Source organism: Pygocentrus nattereri, chromosome 22 (genome assembly GCF_015220715.1).
Source record: "Pygocentrus nattereri isolate fPygNat1 chromosome 22, fPygNat1.pri, whole genome shotgun sequence".
Classification (NCBI taxonomy): Eukaryota; Metazoa; Chordata; class Actinopteri; order Characiformes; family Serrasalmidae; genus Pygocentrus; species Pygocentrus nattereri.
The window spans coordinates 567606-591714 of NC_051232.1; the positions used below are offsets into that span (position 1 = coordinate 567606).

The window sequence follows — 24109 nt, forward strand, 5'->3', positions numbered from 1 at the left end:
GAGAAGACTCCTTCGGGGGGGTCAGCAGCGCTCCACACGTATTGCTTGCTTGACGAGGCGAGAGCGAACAGGCCCGTCGGACTGAGGTCGATTTGAAAACAGTGAAACGTTTGGTTGTTCCTTTTTATGGCCAACGGTTTGGTAAACGTCTGTGACCAGGCATCGTAAAAATTAGCTGGCATTCATTCCCGGCGTTGTACTGATAAAAGATCAAAGTCCTGTTTGTCCATCGTAGAACCATGAAATGAAGAGGAAAGCAAGTTTATAGAAGTATATATTTATATATATATATTTATATATATATGCGTGTTCATACTCTTCGGTCTGTTTATATAGAGAAGATTCATAGAAAATAAATACGTATAGAGTCTCATGTGGTTTCTTTTCTCTTCCCACTGTAAACATTGAAAACAATAGAAAACAACGAATCATGAAAAAAATAAAACACATGAAAGTGCGTCGTAATAAAGGAACGATACATTTTCCCCTGTGCGCTTTTGATTGTGTAGAGGCAAAAAGATCCACAGCTTCGGATGAGAAGTTGCTTTGTATCCGTGTTCGTGGTTTTTGGTAACGTGTTCTTCGGTCAGCTTCGCTCGGCAGCGAGACAGTGTTTTGTTCAGTCACAGCACCTTCAGTTCTCCCAAAGCAGCTGAAGGCTGACTTCATGTGGTGAAACGTTTATGAGGCTAAAGCTGCTTGGGCTGCTCATTGTAAAGCATCCTGAAACCAGCCAATCAAAACGCTGACAGTGAGTCACATGATCAGGCCAAACCGAATCACTTCCACTGGCTGATTTCAAACAATGCACCGCGGGAAAGGAAAGTAATCAGGTACCCTTCGTTTAGAAGGAGGTCCTCCGTGTTGATGTTTTTAATTTTGTCAACCAGCAAAACAACAAACAAATTCAAGCTTAACGCATTAAAACTGCTCACCTGCTGCTCAGCATGCCACTCGCTTGACTACACTGCAAAAAAAGAGCTATAAAATTTAACAGCATCCATTTTTAAAGCAGATTATACCTTTATTTCACAGACATTGGACTAATTTTACAGATGTTTACCGTCAGTGAGAATACTTTTAATGACTGGGATTTGTCTGGCGCCTCTGCTGCGAGACTTTTACAGCCTTTCTCCGTATATTTTTGGCTAGTTCGCCAGCTGATGTCAGTCTTTAATTAAACTGCATCACTTCAATTTTAACGGTAAGATTATTGTTTTTGTCCCTTATAAACACTGTAAATAACCAGGATGGTACGGTATCGGCACCGTTACACAAAACCATCTCCAACGGAGTCACGTTTTACTTTTTACTTGTGAAAAATGTAATAAAATTCATGCAAATGATCCAAAATGAATTGGTAAAAATCATATTAGTCAAGATGTGAGTTACCATTTAGAGGAAACGAGGTAAAAATTGCTACATATTCAGCGAATCAACTGAGCAAAGTGCAACACGATAATCACCAGTTATTTAGCGAGCTAACATTATTTAAACAACTGCTTGTTCCAAATGGTCACTGTTACTTTGTAACTTCCTACAAAGTAAGATTTGGGGTTTTTAGATGTTTTCTTATCACCTTGACAAAATGTAAATAACAGCTGAACAACAAAAACAGAAAGTTTCCGATGATTTTATGCCGTGAAAATGGGACAGCAGTTTGATGCAAATACTCGCCGTTACATCGTAACTGTTACTGTAACAGTAAGACTGTTGCGTCCTTCTCCAGTAACTACTTTGAAAATATGAGTTTTTAACATTAACAAAGTGTAAAGAACGTTTCAGATGATTTCATGGAGCCAAAACTGTATAAAATGTATCGAAGTGACTAAAATCTGGACCGGCTTTACCACCACTGAGCTTCTGCTTTACAGCGCTGTGCAGTCCTCACCCTCAGATGCTCCTCACCCTCAGATGCTCCTCACCCTCAGATCTTTTCTTTCCCACTTTACTATAAAACTTCATACTAATAATGTTTATCCGGTGTCGACCAGAGGAGGACGGGTTCCCCTTCTGAGTCTTGGTTCCTCTCAAGGTTTCTTCCTCTTTTAGGGAGTTTTTCTTTGCCACCGTTGCCGCCGCTCATGGGGGCTCGGACCTGGCTTTTCTTTTCTTTTCTCTTCTCTCTGTAATACTGTTCGTTCTGTAAAGCTGCTTTGTGACCTGTTGTAAGAAGCGCTATAGAAATAAATTTTGCTTGCTTGCTGAAAGCTACTAATCTAGTGGAACAATGCAGGCGTAGGAAATTTGGTGATATTTACTGTTATCATAAACTTTATCACGTCATGCCCCAATATCATTTTCTGAGCATATCATGGACATCAGTACTTAAAGAATACTACCTGCATGTTTCATTTAAAGAGCATGTAAAGAATACTGTTCAATTGGTTTTAGTACAGAGCAGTACATTAAAAATAATAATAATAAAAAATAAAACTCACAGTATTCGATTATTTTCTGTTTGTTCCAACTTAACAAATCACAGAAAGATGATATACTGTGTTGCATACGTCGAGAAAATGTGCCCTGTGTTGGCCAATGTGAGCGGGTTGAGCTGCAACCAGTGGTGTGAGAGTTTCACCACATAAAGCCAGCCTAGGGTGCCTCACACAGAGTCCACTTTGACCTGGTTGTTATTGGTCATCAGTGGGGATGGCTTACTCTTGAGCCTCTCCTGTGCCTCGTTGGAACTCTCGGGGAAGAAGATCCGGGCGGTGCACACGGACACCACAATGCGCTTGTACTCGCGGCGGAAGTTCTGGTTAAGCACGCCATACACGATGGCGTTGAGGCAGCTGTTGAAGTACGCCATGAAGTAGCTGGCCACGAACAGCCACTCGGGGATGAGCGGCGCTAAGCGCTCGGGCGCCACGGCAACCGCCAGGCCAATGAAGTTCAGCGGCGCCCAACACACAGCGAACAACACGAAGACCACGAACATGGTGACGAAGTTGCGCACGTCGTGCGGCGTCAGCTTGGGCCTGTTATCCGGCTTGACCCGCCGCCTCACTTGTATGACCAGCACCCAGATGCGTAGGTAGCAGTAGGTGACCACCATGATGGGCAGGATGAAGTGGAAGAAGACCACGGCGATGGTGTAGGCCGAGCTGGCCGACTGCTCGAACGTGCACGAGTAGACACGGGCGTCGTACTGCAGTGACCCCACAAACAGGTTGGGGATTATGGCCAGCACGGTCAGCGCCCAGATCAGGAGAACGTAGCACGCAGAGTTCTTGTCGCTGAACAGCTTGTCGTACTTGAGGCTGTGGCAGATGTAGCAGTAGCGGTTGACGGCGATGCCAGTGATGTTGAAGATGGATCCCACCACGCTGACGCCCATCAGGAAGCCGCTGATCTGGCAGTGCGTCGAGCCCAGGTTCCAGCCCCGGTGGAAGATGGCCGTCAGCACTAGAGGATACGGGTAGAGCGCCACCACCAGGTCAGCCACAGCTAGGCTCACTACGAAGATATTGCCTGTGAGGAAGGAGAAACGGAGAAGAGAAAGAGAAAAAACATTAACCCTCAATTCAGAATCCTACCCACGCAAAAGCAGCTGCAGTTCTTAACGCACCTCTAGCAGAGCATCGCAGTAAGTGCTGCTTTGGTGGGAAACACTTACTGTGTACTGTGTGACAGTGAGAAACCATCCATTTATTCGTTTATTTACCAGTCGAAACGGCCATTAAGTCAGCGTTACTCATTTTTCAGGGGATATTTCTGAGGAGATTCGATAGAAGAAAATCCACTTGCAGAAGGAAGGGCAAAGTCTTGAAACAGGAGTTTCTCAAACTGGAATTCAGAATAATATTCAAAAGATTCAGAGAAAATAGGATTCCTAGCAACCACCTGGAAGACCTGGTAGACAACAAAGCTGTACTCATCAGATGAACAGAACTAAAAGCTTTCATCATTCAGAGGTTTCTGTCCACCAGAACTGGACATCTGGGCATGTGGAGTGAGGTCTTGTGGGCCTTAAATATGTTTTTTATATATGTTATTTAAGATAAATATATTGCCTTAAATATGTTTTAAATTATTTTTCAACTGGAAATTTGAAATTTTCGCAGCGCAGTGGAAATGAAAGCACATTAATTCACATTGAGGTTGCACGGCCACGAATCAGATATGCATCTGATCTAGGAACCCATATGAAAGTGGTTCAGCTGGGATTTGAAAAGAAAACATCAGATCCGAGTCTCATTAGGGTAAAAGATCAGATTTGTGTCCACGCAGCCCTGAAAACATCAGATCTGAGTCACATTAGGGTAAAGATCAGATTTGTGCCACTTCAGTCGGGTAATGTGAACGTAGCCTTAAAAACGTACTAAAGTCCATAATCACCACGGTAATGTAAGAATGGTTTAAGTGGAACAAGAGATGTTTCATTATGACTGCTGATTGGCCAGCAATACTACTCCCAAGAGCTGATTGGGTAGCATTACTGCAACCAATCCATTACCACTGAAAAACTAATCGTCAGGTTGTCGCTGTTGTCGGATCAAAACCTCGTATCTCCAAATTGAGAACTTTACAGGAGAAGGAAAAAACCTACTTTACTTTTAATGTAAGTCAATGGAACCAGACGTGTTTCCAGGTCATTTTTGGCCGTTTCCTTTGGTCCATTCGTCTGGAGATTTGCACACAGTGTACAGGACAGTATGCATTTTCAAATTATGTCAAAAACTGAAATACGACAAAAATGAAGATAATGAAGGTTTTACTCCGAGCACAGCGTCATGCAGGTGATGTGCTGAAAAAAGACACCAGTCACTGAGATGGTGAGCAGATTTACATGTGATCTAAAAAGGCAAAATCAAAAGCAAAGCCATAACAGCGCCACCTAGAAGCACATCTGAAGACAGATCAGTCAGTCAGTCGGTCAGTCGGTGACTCGATGGGAGACTCTTGTACGTAAAGGTTCAGAGTAGTTCAGCAACTACAGAACTCAAGACTTCAAAGGATCCAAATGCTTCAAAGGCACCAGGTTGGTTAGTGTGCAGTGCAGCAGGAGTGTAACAGCCCCAGGCACTTTTACTGCTCCATCTGTATGCAACCCATGTGCCACACCTTACACATGTACTGACCACGAGAGATAAGATGCCCGATTGTGTGTGTTTGAGCCTCTGAGCTCACAGCAGGATGAACATACGAGCAGACGTGCAGCGCAGAACATGCCCCGTCGCAGCACCTGAAGCACTCGGCTCATCATCACTGATCATGATGCTGACCGCAGCCTCGGCTACGAAGAACGGAGGCAGTAATTAAATATGGAATTCTTGCTGTATTTACATATATACATATACACTATATCGCCAAAAGTATTCGGTCGTCTGGCTTCACACGCATATGAGCTTGAGTGACGTCCCATTCTTAATCCATAGGGTTTAATATGATGTCGGCCCACCCTTTGCAGCTATAACAGCTTCAGCTCTTCTGGGAAGGCTTTCCACAAGGGGTAGGAGTGTTTATGGGAATTTTTGACCGTTCTTCCAGAAGCACATTTGTGAGGTCAGACACTGATGTTGGTCGAGAAGGCCTGGCTCACAGTCTCCACTCTAATTCATCCCAAAGGTGTTCTATGGGGTTGAGGTCAGGACTCTGTGCAGGCCAGTCAAGTTCTTCCACACCAAACTGGCTCATCCGCGTCTTTATGGACCTGCTTTGGGCACTGGTGTGTGGTCATCTCGCTGGTGTCACAACAAGCCCGTGTATCGCCAAAATGGTGATACAACTTTACAGAAGAAAGACATACGTCATTCTTAGTGTAAGTCAAGGGAACCAGAGTCTGACGACGTGTAACTTATTTACATTTAGAACATCAACAAGTGATGGAATTTCACTGTGGTGCCCAAACTTTTGCACAGGAATATGTATATATATATATATATATATATATATATATATATATATATATATATATATATATATATAGAGAGAGAGAGAGAGAGAGAGAGAGCCTCACTTCCAGCTCCTCAAAGAACCTGCAGACACGCCTCCAAAGCTCAGTCTGAGAAGCTGGTTGATTATCAAACCCATTCAGTGGGGCTGAGGTCTGGACTCTGGGGTGGTCAGTCCATCGTCCAGCTTCTTTGTTTGATGTGCCCGTCTCCTTTTCTCAGAGAGGTTCTTCTTGATCAGCTACACGTCCTTTCAGACCCACAGCACTGAGTGGTCTTCTCACAGTGGAAGGATGGACAGAAACAGCTGTGGATGTTCTCAGATCTGAAGCAGCTTGATCTCCTCTCTCTCAGAGATCAAAGCTTTCAGCGCTGTTTATCTGATTGGGCAGTTCCGGGGTCGATCAGGTCTCCCAGGTGGTTGTTAGGAGGCCCATTAAGCGGGAAGAACAAAGACCACACTGGCCATGCTGGCTGGAAATTAAATTAACGTTGGCCACTGAGTTTTGCGCAGTATTTATGCCCTAATGTAGGCACGCGTGTGTGCGTATGTGTGCCAGTTCAGGCGTGGCGTAGAGCTGCAGGGCGCATTAGGGAAAGAATGGAGCGCCTCTAATGAATGCACAATTGCCACGGGGGCCTAGAACGTTTACTCGGTGTGTTTATGTGTACGAAGACAAAATTACATGAAATCATGCTTTAGTCAATGGGGAGACGCTGCCGCTGTGCCCTTTGCTTACGTGACTGACTCTCAGCGAACGGCACGTGCAGCGCCTCGTCATCCATTCAATTAATTCACATTATCCAAACGTCTGTGGCAAAATCAACTCGCGCCTCATTGTGGAGGATTATGAACGCACAGGAACATCAAGGCCAGTCTGTGAAGAGCGTCTGAAGAGCCTTGGCACAATGTCTGATTTAGAACCATGATGGAAATCACTGTCGCACACAGACAGACACACTTTACAGTGACAGACAAGCAGAGCAGTTACACTTTCCACCCTTATCCTATCTACACTATACTGCCAAAAGTATTAGCTCATCTGGCTTCACACGCATATGAACTTCACACGTAAGTGGCATCCCATTCTTAATCCATAGGGTTTAATATGATGTCAGCCCACCCTTTTCAGCTGTAACAGCTTCAACTATTATCGATGTCCGTCTTAAATCTCTCTCTTTGCCGTTTCGTAGCTACTAGCTGGGCGAGACTGTCATCTGTGTTGCTATGGTGACCAGCCGTCTGCGCTGATCTTCAGGGTTAAAGGGTGAATCAGCAGTTCTACATTAACTCCAGCGTTTAAGACCATTTACTGTTAAACTGTGTTGAAGGATCAGCAGAGCTTTATTTTACTGTAGAGGAGGATTATTTTATTATTACCTACTGATCTGATTCAGCTGTGGAGCCACGACAGGGCAGGAAAAGAGCCGCAGGCTGCTGATCTAAACCAACACACCTCAAAACAGGCTGTTATGTAATCCCTAATAGACTTGCTTATATGGTTTCTGACACTGTATGACTTATTGTTATGTATTAATATGACAAATGTCACTGCTACCTTTAGCTACGGAAGGGGTGGCCTAGGTTCCCTCAGTTGAAAGCCAGATCCCCCTGAAGACCCCCTGAGTCAGATGTGATCTTGTAGCGAAAACCTCTTGGAACAGCCATGAGGAACTGTGGATTAACGCTGTGCTTACGGGTTGATGTGAAAACAGTGAAATTCAGTGAACAGTTTCATGAAACAGCCAAGAAAACCAGCAGAAACCCACCAACGAAGAACGTACCATCAAATAATGACTTTACTGGACCAAGGCAGAAAAATCAAACCCGAAGTCGATTTAATGGTCAGGTAATTTAACTCGATACTCACTCCTCTCATCACAAAAGCTAAAATTGTCTACTTCAAAGCATCAAGTTGTCAAAATTGTCCTTAACCATGTTTTTATGTCAGGTGTGGCAGTACGCTTTAGCCCAGGATGCTTCAGTTGAGGTTTTAAGTTTGCAATGTTGTTTTTCTGGTCTTTGCTCATCTTACATGTCTGACTTTAACAATGTTTTGTTGTCTTCACTCTGCAAAGTTGCAAATCTAGCATCCCAGTTAATGTTCACACAGTCTGGCTATTGTTTTGCACCATCAAAGGGCGAAAGCATTGGACTGTGGTCAGGAATAGGCTATAGCTTGATGTTACGGCATTGCAGGACAGTATCTACCACTTTTAACAAGCCTACTCAACAACACTGCTGCCTCTTAAACGTTTTTATTCATAAAGGTTTGTCAAAAATCACATAAACAGTGTACGCTGCTATCCTGGTTATTATAAGCTTATGTTCTCAGCTTATTAACTGTGTTGGCCTCAAAGCATATTCAAAACTAAGCCCATTCCCGAGGTACAGCATCTCAATGTTCCTTCAACATTTCCACAACCTGTCAGAAACATAAGCAGAACGCAGGGGGGTGCAAGTTCAGGCTAATTCTCCAGCAGCGACGGCCTGTCTCTTCAATTAGCTCGCAACAAAGCTGTCAGTCAAAAACTCCCTCGAGCGCACTGGCGGCACACATGCTCACACAGACAGTCATCTCTTCCACTATTCCTCCCATCCACAAATTCCCTACATTCTTTCAAAGGAATAACCTTGGCAGCTATTAATTACCAGTCGTTCAATCCAATCCTTCAGCATTATGTCAGTGGTGGGAGATTAGTGGCACCTGCTGCTGTCACGTAGAGACAGAGGGAGGGTTTCATTGGGCTTTTGTGCCGAACGTTCCGGCTCAAAAGGCGCCTGAAATAAATCTAAATGATGCTTACGGAATAAATCCCTGAGAGACGAATAACCCGGTGGGTGATTTCACTTACTAGAGCTTGAAATAAGTCAAAAATAGCTTGGAATGGCCTCAAGTACTCTGTGTGCAAAGTGCTGCTGCAGGGAAGGTAATTTATCTCGAAGAACAACACGGTTGCAGCCGAGAATCAGAGATCTTGCAATTGTTGTGAGGTGGTGTAGTCCGGTGGTGGACAGTAACTGAGTAACTGAGTAAATGTAATTAGTTTCTGTACTTTAGTATTTTTGGTGTATCTGTACTGAAGTTTCTCCGTTCTGGGCGACTTTCTCCTTTCACTCCACTACATTTCAGAGTCTAATATCCGACTTTTTCCTCCTACATTCTGAGAAATCTGTCGTTCCTTTTGGTTTCTGTGTGTATAAAAACGTAACATGTCAAAACGAAAGAAGCGCAAAGCCAGAGCACCAATCAGGGCCCAGCGGTCACTTTGTTTAGAGCTGGTTTTGACCTGTTGGTCATACCGACCCAGTGCAGCACGCGGTTCAACGTCAGCGCAGCAGCGTAAAACTTTGGGAGAGTCTGTTCAACATAAATGATGAACTAACCTAACTTTGTGTAAATAGAGCACAATATAGAAATATGTCCACATATGCAGTCGAGACTGACGCGGCTTTTTTCTGAATTTCTACAAACACCATTTCATTTTATAGTAAATGAGTTTGGGCTGGTTTATGTTTATGAGGCCTACAGATCAACATAGTAAAGGAGCTCATCTGTGATCCTGAGTTTAAAGCCAGTTTTTATTCAACTTAAACTTGGAACTAAGTTGTAAATAAATCTGAAACTGAAACTTTGCTTGTGTGTAAAAAGTGATTTCAGAGCCACTCGGTTCTCCCTGATGGAAACTGTTTACCTTCAGTGTTTTGTGCTTCTGATCATTTTAATAGATGTCAGCGTCACTAATTAATGACGTTCTATTAAAAGACTGGTTTACCAAGAGAGACGCTGGAGGACTTTCACCTGAAATGAGTTCATGAAGCCAGTCTGGTTATAAAAATGATAACAGGACATCAGAGCCAGAATTACTCTTTTAGTACTTTTACTTTATACTTAAGTACATTTGAAGGTAAATACTTTAGTACTTTTACTCAAGTGGAGGTCTAAAGGAGGAACTTCTACTTTAGCTCAGGTACAGAATCTGTGTACCACTGTTTTAGTCCAAATTCTTGAGTTTAAATCTAAACCCAAACTTAAACCGAAGATGGGCAATAAAGTCCTATCGAGCTGCATGTTGACTGAATAACAACTCAACTTGAACTTTCAAACCCTGCAGTCAATCTGATGTGTACGCAGTCCGGCGTCATGTCATCATGGGGTGAAGGCATTGGATTAGGGGGAATAATGACTGCAATGCTGTCAGGAATATTCTGTAGCTTGATGTCATGACATTGCAAGACTTTCCATGCTTGGAAAATAGTACCTACCAATTTTTAACAGGCCTAATTACTGATACTTATACACACTATGTCGGAAATCATGCAAGCATAAATGACCTACAATGCTGTCCTGGTTATTATAAGCTCATCCCATTCGCTTACTATGTTCCTGTGGTACAGCATATCATAACGTTCCTTTAATGATTCAGTGCTCGGTTAGCGACTGCTCTGTTAGTCCGGTTGTTGGAGCAGGTGCCATACAAACTTCGGGTCACTTCACCTCAAACTCTTGCATGGTTTACCTGCAGTACAAACGCAATACAGACTAAAGATGTCTAGGCAGACCAAAACCAGCCCTGTGACCAGAAGGTCGTCGGTTTGATCCCCTGATCCCCAAGACTGAAGTGCCCTTGAGCAAGACATTTTACCCCCGACATGTTAGTGATTTTATCATAGTAAAGGGGGTTTTGCGTTGTGCCTAACAACACCCTCCCCTGTGGTACAATCACAGCAACACACAGCCTTAATTGGCTTATTGCTTTTCCCTGATGAAAAAAATCATAGAAGCCATTAAAGGTTTCTGCTGGTTCCTGGTGGGGTCCAATAAGTCACTAATAGTATTTAATGTTATCCTGATGGGCTGAGATCACAGTGTTAAGGATTCTAATAGGGATTGGCTTAATGGTTACCATTACAGACAACTACAGTCATTACATCACTCCAGGTCACCTTTAGATCCCATTGGGAAATTAGCAAATGCAATCATTCCTTGTTAAGGCAACAGAACCATTAAGAACCTGACAACCATCAGGTTTTAATCCCAATGGTTCTAATCGTAACACCAACAGATTGGAACCGCCAACCTTTGTACAGTAAATGAGTGACAATCTTCAGCCCAGTCCCTGCCACAACGCTGTTCCCCGCAGTTTTAATCAGGTTCTTTGCGGCTTCAGGGGGTCTCCTTATTCTTGTAGTTCGGATAAAATGTATGCCAGCCAGCACATTGGCCACATTTCCTACCTCATCTAGCTGATGTTCTCGAGAACTGCAGATCACAGTCCTGTAAAAACTACAGCCCAGCGACTCAAACGCCGCATTAGCTGAGTGGTAGCTCTTCGTCCTGTCCTTCAGAATTTTCTTCTATAATAAAAGCCTCATTATTGAAACGCCTGCTGCTAATAACGAGGCTCTTTTGCAGAACTACCCCTTTAAAATGTGCCCCACCCCCCTCCACCTTGCTGTAGCGTTTGGTGGACGAGTTCATTTGCAACTGCTGACACGAGTCCCCCCAGCTTTCTCCTTCCACGCCAGAGTCTCTCCACGTCTTCTAGACCTGATCGGTGCCGACAGCTGAGGTCATGGGGTCGTCTCCACGGCGACTCCTCTCGTGCACCCAGCCAGTCTACGAAAGAGCCGAAATGGGTTCCGTGGCGACGTCCAAACCAACGCCCCCCCACTTAGTGGAGGGAAAGGAGAGGAGGAAGGAAGGCAGAGAAAGAAAAGAAGAGGTAGAGAAGAGAAACTCGCCCTTCAAAAAGTCCCAGAGTTGGGGCCGGAGGAGAGCGCGGCCATGGGCTATATGAGCCGAAGTTACGCTGAGATTAGGCTGTCAATCAAACGGCCGCGGCCGGCTCACGGCGAGATGTGGCTTTGACACACACCGACTCGCATGCTCAGGTTTTCATTGCCACTTTGCTCAGACTCTTCCTATGAGATGCCTTCTCTCCCAGGACCGGCGTCTCCAGCCTCGTGCCGTGTGTGCGGGTGCACTGAGCAGCGCCCAGGGGGGTGATTACCTCCACCGGTGAGTGCCTCGACACTTTTACTGAGGTACTGATCGCCTCTGACGAGCCTAACTGCAGAGCATGTATTCCACGCTTGCTTTAGCACGCCCGGAAAAGCCTGTTCCGCTGTGTAACCTGGTCACACGCCGCACGTGAAACAATGATCATCTCAAAGGGGGAAGGTCAGAGCTCCCTCGGGCGGCCCGGCCTCGCTCCACCTGACAGAAGTGATACCAACACCGTGTTGCTACGTTTCCGCAGGAAAGCCCGCGGTCACAGCCCAAGCTGAGGGAAGGACCAAACATGGAAAGGTCGACCCGGAGGCAAGGCCGAACCGGCAAGGGCCAACGAGGCGGCTCCGCAGCCTCTTCTGTGGCCAGCCGTTATGTGAAACCTTCAGGATAATGTATGTTAATGTATGTTAAACGTCCCATGAATATATGAATACTGTTCAATATGTAAACGACGTGTGCCAGTTTCCGCAGGCGCGCCGACGGCCAAAGGCCGGCCCGTAATCGCGGCGTGCATATATTACGCGCACGCTAGCGTGTTTTGGTAGTTGACATGCCCAACGTTGCTCTGTAAATTTACATAAACTGTGACTTATTTTACATTTCGCTGCTGTGGAAGAAAACCTTGCATCTCCTTTTTTGATGTTTTTCAGTTTTTCACATTGTTTGAAAAAGCCTGTTACCCTTCACATTGTGTGCAAATTTCATGATAAATGGACTTAAATAAATGACCCAAAATGACTTGGAAAAACGTCTGGTTCCATTGACTTCCATTTAAAGTCAAGCAAGTTTTTTCCTTCTCCTGTAAAATGACACAGCGAGTTACAGGCGCCTTTTATCCACATTCATCTTTGTAGTTCTACAATAACTGCAGTCCATCTGCTTCTCCACCTACTTTGTAAATATTTCTTTTCAATGCTGGACTGAGACCAAAAATATGTAGCCAACAGCAGATATAAAGTGACCACTGATAAAGGTCTAATACAAAGGTGACTTTACATCTACATGGTGGACTGACCGGGCAGGTGTGTCTAACAAAGTGGACAGTACCAACTGGCCCTAACAGTAAATGCAAGCGACAACAAACCCAAATCACTCCCATTACAATCACCCACTGCGAGGGGTTTGTCCTGTCTGAGTCGCCGAGTCGGAGAGAGGATGAGTCATTTAACGAGTCTCTGGACTCGGTCAGTCGTTCACTGCACAGCAGAGACACAGTGTGGCTGTTAATGTTTTATAGACGAACAAACACTCCACTTCAGAGAAAACAAACATTCCTCATTCCCAGTGCCGCCCTCACTCACTCTCTCTTTATCTCTGTGCTCTCCTTCTCTGTATCTCTCTCTCTCTGTATCTCTCTCTCTCTGTATCTCTCTCTCATTCTCTCTCTCTCCCTCTCTCTGTATCTCTCTCTCTCATTCTCTCCCTCTCTCTGTATCTCTCTCTCTCATTCTCTCCGTCTCTCTCTCTCTCTCTCCGTCTCTCTCTCTCTCTCTCCGTCTCTCTCTCTCTCTCTCTGTCTCTCCGTCTCTCTCTCTCTCTGTCTCTCTCTGTCTCTCTCTGTCTCTCTTGGCTTTTGAACGGCTGCTGTTGACTATTTCAGAAACATGATCATTCACCTGAGACAGAGCTATAGACTGTATGTCTCTTCCTCTGTGTGATATTTTATTTATATATATATATATATATATATATATATATATATATATATATATATATATATATATATATATATATATATAGACAGACACAGATTTATATGTATATGCACAAACAAATATACACACACTATATTTCCAAAAGTCCTCACACCCCCATCCAGATCATTGAATTCAGATGTTCCAGTCACTTCCATGGCCACAGGTGTATAAAGCCGAGCCCCTAGGCCTGCAGACTGCTTCTACAGACATTAGTGAAAGAATGGGTCGCTCTCAGGAGCTCAGTGAATTCCAGCGTGGTACCGTGATCGGACGCCACCTGTGCAGCAAGTCCAGTCGTGAAATTTCCTCACTACTAAATATTCCACAGTCCACTGTCAGTGGCCACTGGACTCTAGAACAGTGGAGACGTGTTCTCTGGAGTGACCAATCACGCTTCTCCATCTGGGAATCCAATGGACGAGTCTGGATTTGGCGGTTGCCAGGAGACGGTACTTGTCTGACTGCATTGTGCCGAGTGTAAAGTTTGGTGGAGGGGGGATCATGGTGTGGGGGGATCATGGTGTGGGGGTGTTTTTCAGGAATTGGTCTAGAACCCTTAGTTCCAGTGAAGGGAACCTTAATGTTTCAGCATCAAGACATTTTATACAGTTATACACTTCCAACTTTGTGGAACAGTTTGGGGAAGAACCTTTCCTGTTCCGACATCACTGAGCCCCAGTGACCAAAGCAGCTCCATAAAGGCCGGGCTGGGTGGGCTTGGTGTGGAGGAACCTGACTGACCCTATATGGCTTGTATATTTATATGCATAAGTATCTACATGGGCACTCTCGGAACAAACCTTGCATCTTGTTTTCACATGTCGACATAATTTGAAATCAGCAACTGACCTTATCACTGATTTCACGAAGAACTGTCCAACAGAAATGGTCAGCATTTAATTAGAATGAATAACTTCTCCATAAACTTCCTGCCAGCAACGACATGCAATCCATTTCATATGCAGTATGTGCAGCTCACACATGCAAACCTGCAGAAGAAAAACATGTAAACACACACACACACACACACACACACACACACACACACACACAGGGGAATACAGACACACACGTGGTCAGTCTGGCAGAAAGATGGCACAGGCATGCAGGCTTACAGCTACGCCTGTTAATACACTACATTAACTCACGAGACCGTCCAAGATACTGAAGGGGCTAAATATAGAACAGCAGGCCAGCACCGAGCATGACCACACCACATTATCTCCAGCGGCCAGGGGGTCACTACGAGGACAGAGCAGAACATCCGGTAAAAGATAAAAGATACGCCGCACGTCAGCTGCAAATCCCCGTCACGCAAAACAAACAAAAACAGCAGCAGCCCCGGATAAGACACCAATCCTGGACACCGGACGAGGCGGCCTGGACTTCCAGCAGTAAACAGGACAGCGTCCTGACTGTGTACAGAAATCAGAGGACAAACAGGGCAGCGCTGTCAGCACCGTCACAACACGCCTCACTCTGCAGAGCGTTTGTAAAAAATATCAAATAGTTTTGTCTTATTCCAAATTTCTAACAATGTCATAACAAAGTTATAAAATTCATAACAAAGTTATAAAATTCTAAATAAAATAGTTTCCATGGTGTCATGTTTAATAACTTTAAAATAAAACCCATGCTGCAAAATAAGGCAACTTTAAAAGTTGTACCTCCTCAGATGTCTGGCAGCGCAACCAAAAACAATGGACTCTAATTTGGACAAAAGAGAGGCTTGGGTATGGCATGATAAACAAGACCCCAAGCTTCCCAGGGCGATGCCAAGATCAGTAGTCCTTATACAAATTTAGTAAAATGTGTTTAAGTCGCGGTTAGAAGAGTTCAGTTTACCGTGTCAGGTGGCCTGAGCACTGGGGAACCATGAAAATGTGGAATTATTCTATTTATTCATTTGAAAAAAATGTAGGTCCAAGCTCAACTTGAAGGACAAAGGTTCCTACATGTGTTTCAGTAGATGCCTGTTTAACTAGAAATTAGTCTGAGAAGTCAAGAGTAGCATAGTTTAGTAAGTGAAACTGGCCATTAAAAGCTTCAACACCTTGTTTAAGACAAAGTGCACATAGATATGAATGTAAATAAATATGCAGACATGAAAATGCACTAAATGTTTGTCATTTTAAAAAACTTTACTTGTCATTGTCCCGTATTATTTACACCATCACATTCGATTTCTACATATATCGTCACATCCTGGACAAAACCTCCACTGTTACCAGCTGCCCTTTGTCAAAATATCAATGTATCATGATTAATGGACCAATATGACTGGGTCCAAAAATCCATGAGATGTATGTATATATATATATATATATATATATATATATATATATATATATATATATATATATATATATATTTCACTGTTGTTGAATGAAACCTCATATCTCCAAAATACTAACTTTACAGGAGAAGGAAAAAACCTGCTTGACTTCTAATGTAAGTCAATGGAACCAGACATCTTTCCACGTCCAAAAGCACCCTGCTTTTCCAAATTCCGTCACAACCTGAAAAACGACGGAAATGGAGGTACGAGGTTTTCTTCCGACAGCATGGACATGTACCATCCATATGATATGCACATATGATCCCACAACGGGTGAGTGCGTTTGTGTGGTCCAGCCACCTCCTGCCACCTCCTGCCACTAGTAATCCTGCTCAGAGAGAAGTCCAGTCGGCATGCACTGGACATTTCAGACAGGAAGCGGAATTGCCACGGTCTCTCCGTTCAGCCGTGCCGTCACATCCTGAGATGACCCAGAGATACAGGTCTTGGCATCGCAAGCCCAACAGAGTTAGCTTCTTCTGATGCACACTCTTCAGGAAAACGTGCATTTTCCTTATCCACATATGTCCCTGGCCACTGATTGGTCCAGAAAGTGTGATGATGTATCCATTGCTTTTTTATTTTTTAATTTAATTATAATTTTGTAAAGAGTTTCCTGCAGTAATGTTAGCCAGCTAGCATGGAGTGAGGAGTTATGGTCTCGGAGGTGAAAGGTAATAGTGCAAGTATCGAAGGTACAGTATCAAGCAGCAAACAGAACTACTGACTGAAGAAAGACACAGCTTGAGAAATGTAAAGGCGCTCTTCCAGGTGTTCTTCCAGGTGTCCTTCCAGGCGCTCTTCCAGGCGTTCTTCCAAGCGCTCTTCCAGGCGCTCTTCCAGGCTGACCGGACTCATTCATGTTTTTATGTGTTTTATGTGTAAGAAGCGTGCTATTCTGCAGAAAGAACTGGAGGAGCATTTTACTACGAACTGGCGAGGCGAACTGATGTGAAATTGGAAAGTGGGTGTCTTTAAACTCTAGCTGTTGCTTGAATCACTCAGCTGGTGACTTTGCTGACCATCTTACACGGCAGGACGTGAGCTTCTTTAATCAAACACGTTGTGAAACAGAAGACGTCTGATGACTCTGAACCCATTTCCTCTCCCGGACTCCCAGATCAGAGTGTGTGCACTCAATAATCCAATCATAATCTGATCTCCTCAGTTATCTGATTATTCAAACGGTCGAGTAAACCGCTCACTCTGATTTCTCAGATCGGAGTAAGGTCTAGAATTATGATTAAGAAATCTGATCAACAGGCTGGATTTCAGCTCAGTAGTCAGATTTCTCAGTGCTGTGAGCTCTGACTCTGATCTCTCAGTCCGAGCAGGGGTGGAAACAGACGGCGGTAGCGGAAATAAGCGAGCAGCGTTGCCGCGAGTCACAGCGAAACACTTTGAGTGACGCTGAAACCAAAATACACTCTTGACGAAATTAAGGATTTAAATATTCTTCGTCTTCTACGTGATGTTTGTTCAAATATTCAGTTTGAGTTTTACGTTTATGTCGCATCTTCTTCTGTGACTTTACTGTCCGGTCGTAAAGCAGAAATCTGATTACTGTCTGACTCATGTAGACCTGGAGTGTCCCCATTATCTGATGCATCAATCCGATTACTGACACAATCAGATTTTCTATAGTTATGGGATTATGAAGTGTATGTAAACGCACTCATTGTGAAATTAGCTGGGATGTGGTGTGTGCCTGGATTCTCTGATTCTCTAACGCAGGGGTAAAAATTTGTTCTAACAAGTGGCGCAATCATAAAACTAAGTGCCATCGCAGCTTCTTTCTTTTTGTCATTACTGACTATAACTAAAGTAAATCGATTTTGGATTACTGGGAAGTTTTGAAACTATGCAAGTAATTGCAAATATCTGTTCCTCTGTTTAACAGTTTGTCTACAAACTGACTTGTCTACAAGCTAATGCTTCATATGCACATGCTTTTTAACATGGACAGACAGCAATCGTGAACGGAGAAGGTAGTGAAGTCAGCTGTAAGGCTTGCTGCTTGGCTAAGCACAGATTGCCTGAGACTTCTTAGCCAAAACCTGTGTGCATCCACTCCAACAGCCAGTCTCTTTTGGGTTGCAATGACTGTGTGGGAGACTTTATGGTGAAGTCACTTTCAAAAATATGTTGCTATTAATAGAATCTGTGTACTAGTATAGACAACCATCCTGCAACTGGCTGTAACTGTAAAAAGTAGGTTGAGAAAAAAGTGATTTTGCACCAATGCCAAAATAACAGGAATCAATAAGTGGATTTCCGTGGGATTAGTATGGTTGGACAGTTTGACTGGTATATAGTATGAGTGGCATAGTGAGGTGGATTACATCACTGTTCCTTATCCAACAGACACGGATTTGAGTCCTGCCCAGGCTGGTCCTACAAGTCCATGGGCAAGACTCCCAATGCTTGGGCAAGACTTCCAGTGCTTAGACAAGACTCTTGATTAAACTGCTCGTCACGCTGGACAGCAGCATCTGCCAAAGCCGTTTTCTCACTCCTGCTGTCTGTCCATTATTAAAGTGCCTGTCAATTACAGCGTCGCCTAATCCAGCAGACTGTGAAGGTTTCAGGGACTTCCTTTGGGTTCAAGGGACACTAACACAGTCACAGACAGAGTGGGCAGCACAGGACACTTCGCTGACAGAGCCTTCACCATTCTCTCTCTCTCTCCCTCTCTCTCTCTCTCTCTGTCTCTCTCTCTCTCACTCTCTCTCTCTCAGTCTCTCTCTCTCTCTCTCAGTCTCTCTCTCTCAGTCTCTCTCTCTCTCAGTCTCTCTCTCTCTCAGTCTCTCACTCTCTCAGTCTCTCTCAGTCTCTCTCAGTCAGTCTCTCTCAGTCTCTCTCAGTCTCTCTCTCACTCACTCTCTGTCTCTCTCTCAGTCTCTCTCTCAGTCTCTCTCTCACTCACTCTCTGTCTCTCTCTCAGTCTCTCTCTCACTCACTCTCTGTCTCTCTCTCACTCTCTGTCTCTCTCTCAGTCTCTCTCTCTCTCCGTCTCTCTCTCCGTCTCTCTCTCTCTCCATCTCTCAGTCTCTCTCTCCGTCTCTCTCTCTCGGATGGTTTGTCGGGTCTAGGCTAATTCTATTCGTGCTATGTCGTCCAATCACATGGACGCGTAACCCTCAGCATCCCCCGCAAGCAAGTGCCATCGACAAAACACCACAGGTGCCGTCACACGTCAGATGCGTTCCCGACGAAGCTGCCGGGACTCGAGTTGACAGGTCCGTGACGGAGATGTACGAACACACACATGAACACACCACTGTACAAGTCCTCAACCCAACGGCTGACGGTGCGCAGGCAGCCCTTTGCTGTAGAATTGCTGTCATGCCTGTCAAGTGTCCAAGGTTGCCATGTCAGATTGAACCAGACATCAATCAGTGGTGGACTGGACTCGCCGAGAGAGAAGCAAAGAGCCGAGCTCCTTCAAGAATGATCTCATTCTAATCTTTGGGTCTTAGGAAGTACTAACCATGGCAGCAAGATCTTGAACCTGAGGTCTAGAGCTCTAAAACATCTCTGAGAACTTGCTTGTCCAGACAGTGTTCTCTGACTTTGAAACATTTGCTGCTAGAACTTTCTCTTGGTGGCATGTTCTGAGACCTTCGTTCTAGAGTCCAGTAATTCTACATCTGTGTAAATGTCCATGACTGTGTCCCTGGCGTTTACAGATATATTACACTTAAAGAACCTCTCAGGGTTACAATTCATTCATATTTTCAAACAAAACAATGTTATTTTAGCAATTCCATCTTCTTGAGCCTCAATTTATCAGCACTGGTTTATAAATCAGTCATATAGAATTCCAAACACCTCAGAGGAGCTCGTCCCCACAGGCCCTTATTTTGAGGTAAAAACACATTTTTCTGCCATTTAAACTGCAATAATCTAAACATGACTATGGAATATATGATTTAAATGACAAAGAAACAAACACCAAATAAATATAAAATATGTAATGAAGGTCCCCAGGAGTCGGGTCACTGGTGTTACCGCGTAACTAAAAGTCTCTTATTCTGAAATAAAAGTCACGTCGATGACGTCACTCGACCTCCTTTGACCTGTTTTCTGAGGATCTATGAAGAAAAGCTCATGGTGAGTCCACTGTGTCTCTCAGTTCTCAGAGATCTTCTCATTCAGCTCATGATCTCATATGAAGCTTCTAGCTGACGTCACTGGTGTGACCGACTTTATTCTGAGGTCACTGTGAAAAAACAGAATCCAAATGGATTAAATTCCATATTTTAGTGGACGTTCCCTGATGGACAGCGTGTGGTTTGATGTTCTGCAGCAGCCGTTCTGTTAATTAAAAACGTCTCTGGTGTTTCCTTTATTATCTGTAACACCAATGATAACCGGTGACACCAGTGACTCCTGTGGAGGACAGAACCGTGGACGATTCTGTAGAATGACCCAGTTACATTAAGATGGCTCTGGTTCTGGACACTGGACCTTTGGCTGTTTTGCCTCCGAACTAACCCCACTCAACACCTCTGGGATAAACTGGAATGTATATTACAAACCAAGGCTTCCCAACATCAGTGCCTGACCTCACAAATGCTCTTTTGACTGAACGGGCGCAAATGCTTCCCATCACATTTCAGAATGGGATGTCCACTTCATTACGTAACTGAAGTGCCTTTGAACAAGATACCAAACCCTCAACTGCTCCCCGGGCCCTTGAGCAAGACACCCAACCCCCAACTGCTCCCCCGGGCCCTTGAGCAAGACACCCAACCCCCAACTGCTCCCCCGGGCCCTTGAGCAAGACACCCAACCCCCAACTGCTCCCCGGGCCCTTGAGCAAGACACCCAACCCCCAACTGCTTCCCGGGCCCTTGAGCAAGACACTCAACCCCCAACTGCTTCCCGGGCCCTTGAGCAAGACACACAACCCCCAACTGCTCCCTGGGCCCTTGAGCAAGACACCCTAACCCCCAACTGCTCCCCGGGCCCTTGAGCAAGACACCCAACCCCCAACTGCTCCCCAGGGCCTTGAGCAAGACACCCTAACCCCCAACTGCTCCCCAGGGCCTTGAGCAAGACACCCTAACCCCCAACTGGTCCCCAGGGCCTTGAGCAAGACACCCTAACCCCCAACTGCTCCCTGGGCCTTTGAGCAAGACACTTAACCCCCAACTGCTCCCCCGGGGCCTTGAGCAAGACACCCTAACCCCCAACTGCTCCCCGGGGCCTTGAGCAAGACACACAACCCCCAACTGCTCCCTGGGCCCTTGAGCAAGACACTTAACCCCCAACTGCTCCCCCGGGGTCCTTGAGCAAGACACCCAACCCCCAACTGCTCCCCCGGGCCCTTGAGCAAGACACTTAACCCCCAACTGAGCCAGTTGAGCCACCAACAGTAAACTCAGCAGAGATGCCCTTTTTGCCCCTTGAGCCCCTGAACCCCAAAATGTGTGCACAGGCCTGCAACAGACCACCAGTGTTATTTTAGGTCCTCCGGAGTTACGACTTGATTCCACTCACCACTACTGCTGATTACGGTACAAATGAACTGAACTCAGTAAAAAATAACAGACCAAAGATTTCGCTTAATGGAAATTATTCAAGAAGCTGCCGCAGTGGCCACAGGCTAGTTAGGTCAGCATGTAGTGTGCGGTCATGTGTGGGCATCAGAGGGTGTGTGTGTGTGTGTGTGTGTGTGTGTGTGTGTGTGTGTGTGTGGACTTGAACTGTACTTTGATGCCGGAGGGTCTAAGAGGCAGAGTGCGTCACGTGGGTCAGATTGTGGATGTGTGAGCCCGAGTCTGTGTGTCCATCATGTGGGTCACAGCAGTGGATTTTTGCCGCATCGCTAAACTTCGCCTTATCTGCACTACAGAAACACCGCACATGGGTCCATTCCACACGGGATAACACACACACACACACACACACACACACACTGTCCCCGGATCAGTAGCGGTTCCTTGGTCAGCTGTTCCGAGAGCAGTTCTGGCACATCTATTCATGATTAAGTTCTAGATTTGCAGTGGAAAAGCTGCTCTGGGTTAGGGCCGAGTTCTGCATCTGTCTCTGCGAATCTACAGGCATTGTGTGTGGACGTTCACCCTGATGAACGCTAAAAATGTCCACTAGGGGGTGGCGTTACATTGACCGATACAGAATATACCAAAAATGAAGGAATCTAGAGTCAGCAGCTCGTTTTCAGCAGATATCATAGCTAGACGCGGTGTTGTCAGAGGCGACACGTCTGTGTCCGTCATGTTGGAGAGGTCAAGGTCCCCTAGTGAACAAATACACATGTATGGAAATATAATGAGTGTCATTAAATTGGCCGTAGCTTTAGTATTATCTAACAGATTTTCACCAAATGTCTTTTGTTATGATGGGAGTGCAATTGAGATTCTGGAGATGTGTAATTGAGATTTTGTTAGATGTCATTAAGATTTTGAAGGTGTATTGTGTACGATTCAGTGGTGAAGTTGAGGTTGTAGTATTGGTACTGAGGTTGTAGTCAGAATTTTGAAGGTGTGTTGTACAGGTTGTGGGTGTGCAGTGTAAGTTCTGGAGGTGGTGTTGAGGTACTGAGGTTGTAGTCAGAATTTTGAAGGTGTGTTTTACAGGTTGTGGGCGTGCGGTGTACGTTCTGGAGGTGGTGTTGAGGTATTGAGGTTTTAGTTGAGATGCTGGAGGTCTAGTAGAGGATTTAAGGTTATAGATTTTGAAGGTGCGTATTTGTGCTTTTCTAGATGTGCTTGTTTTGCTGCTGTATGTTGGCTCCTCTGCTAGCTGTGATAACTCAGAACCCCCTTCTCCACATTAGGACATTTGCAGAATTGTAAATGGGCCTTTAGAAGAGGCAGAAGAGGTGTGTGTGGAGTGGAGCGATACCCAACCCTCATTTCAAGCCTAAATCCCATTAGCACTAAAGAGTAACTTTGGGAAGTGACTGTGGCTCTCTCGGCAGAGCGCGAGTGATGTGGAGTGTTCTTGGCAGTGGGAAAGCGGGATGGAGAAATGTCCATTACTGCCGGGCTCTTTCGATTTGGAGCCTTGAAAACACAGATAATTGGCTTTTGATCAGAGGGAAGTGTGTGGATGTGGATGTGGGCATGTAGTCAAGGAGATCACAGGGTTTCCTCTGGGAGAACACACACACACACACACACTCACACACACACACACACACACACAGATGAAACAAGAAGGTGGTCAATCACACTGCTGTCCCAAAGAAGCAGTTACACTGGCTACCTCAGCTGATGTCCAGTTGTCTATTACAGCTGCTGGAACCACCATCAAAGCAAAGCTTCAGACATGCGGGACTTTCAGCCTGGCTAGAGCTGCATGAGTCTGTGAGGACACAACGCTGTCTCATTGGAAAGAGTGCCTGCTGGCCACCATGACTGGGAGGAAGGGCCAGGCGAAGCTAAGCTAGCTGCCTCTCGGGTGCCAGGCGAAGAAGACGGCCTCCTGGAGATTCTGGAGCCAAAATAGTGTCAAAGCCCCAGAAGCACTGGATGGGATCTGGCAAGCCACAGGGGGGATCTGGCCAAGACCGAGTGCAGACACAAGCCATTTGGAACCGGCCTGGGATCAGCTTCCTCAGCCCAAACCTTAACCTTACTCAACAGAAGAGGAACTGCGAAACATTCTCAGTTCATTTTAAAGGACTGATACCAAAAGATCCTAAGACTTTCCACAAACATGCGTTATCCTATGCCATTCCGAGCTTCTGGTGCAGTGGGTATCGCTACAAATCACATTCCCATCAGACAAATGTTCCAGGAATAATCCAGAACATCAGTGCATCCTGCCTTAGTTGAAAAGGGACTGAATAGTACAAATGGAATGGTATTTGTACACCTACATAGTGGACTTACAAGCTAGGAGTTTCTAATAAAGTGGCCAGTGAGTGGAAGCACAAGGTGGGTGTTTCTAATAAAGTGGCCAGTGAGTGGAAGCACAAGGTGGGTGTTTCTAATAAAGTGGCCAGTGAGTGGAAGCACAAGGTAGGTGTTTCTGATAAAGTGGCCAGTGAGTGGAAGTACAAGGTGGGTGTTTCTAATAAAGTGGCAAGTGAGTGAAAGCACAAGGTGGGTGTTTCTAATAAAGTGGCCAGTGAGTGGAAGCACAAGGTGGGTGTTTCTAATAAAGCGGCCAGTGAGTGGAAGCACA

At 45.1% G+C, this 24109-nt stretch overlaps 1 protein-coding gene across 1 annotated transcript in view; it reads right to left on the bottom strand.

The window, feature by feature from the left end:
* Positions 1-2058: 2058 nt before the first annotated feature.
* The window catches only part of mtnr1aa (melatonin receptor 1A a), an 85698-nt gene continuing 63647 nt past the window's right edge, over positions 2059-24109 (bottom strand). The window contains exon 2 of the mRNA XM_037533047.1: positions 2059-3474. Coding sequence (XP_037388944.1) covers positions 2606-3474 — 869 coding nt within the window. The 3' untranslated portion in view covers positions 2059-2605. The remainder of the gene's footprint in view (positions 3475-24109) is intronic.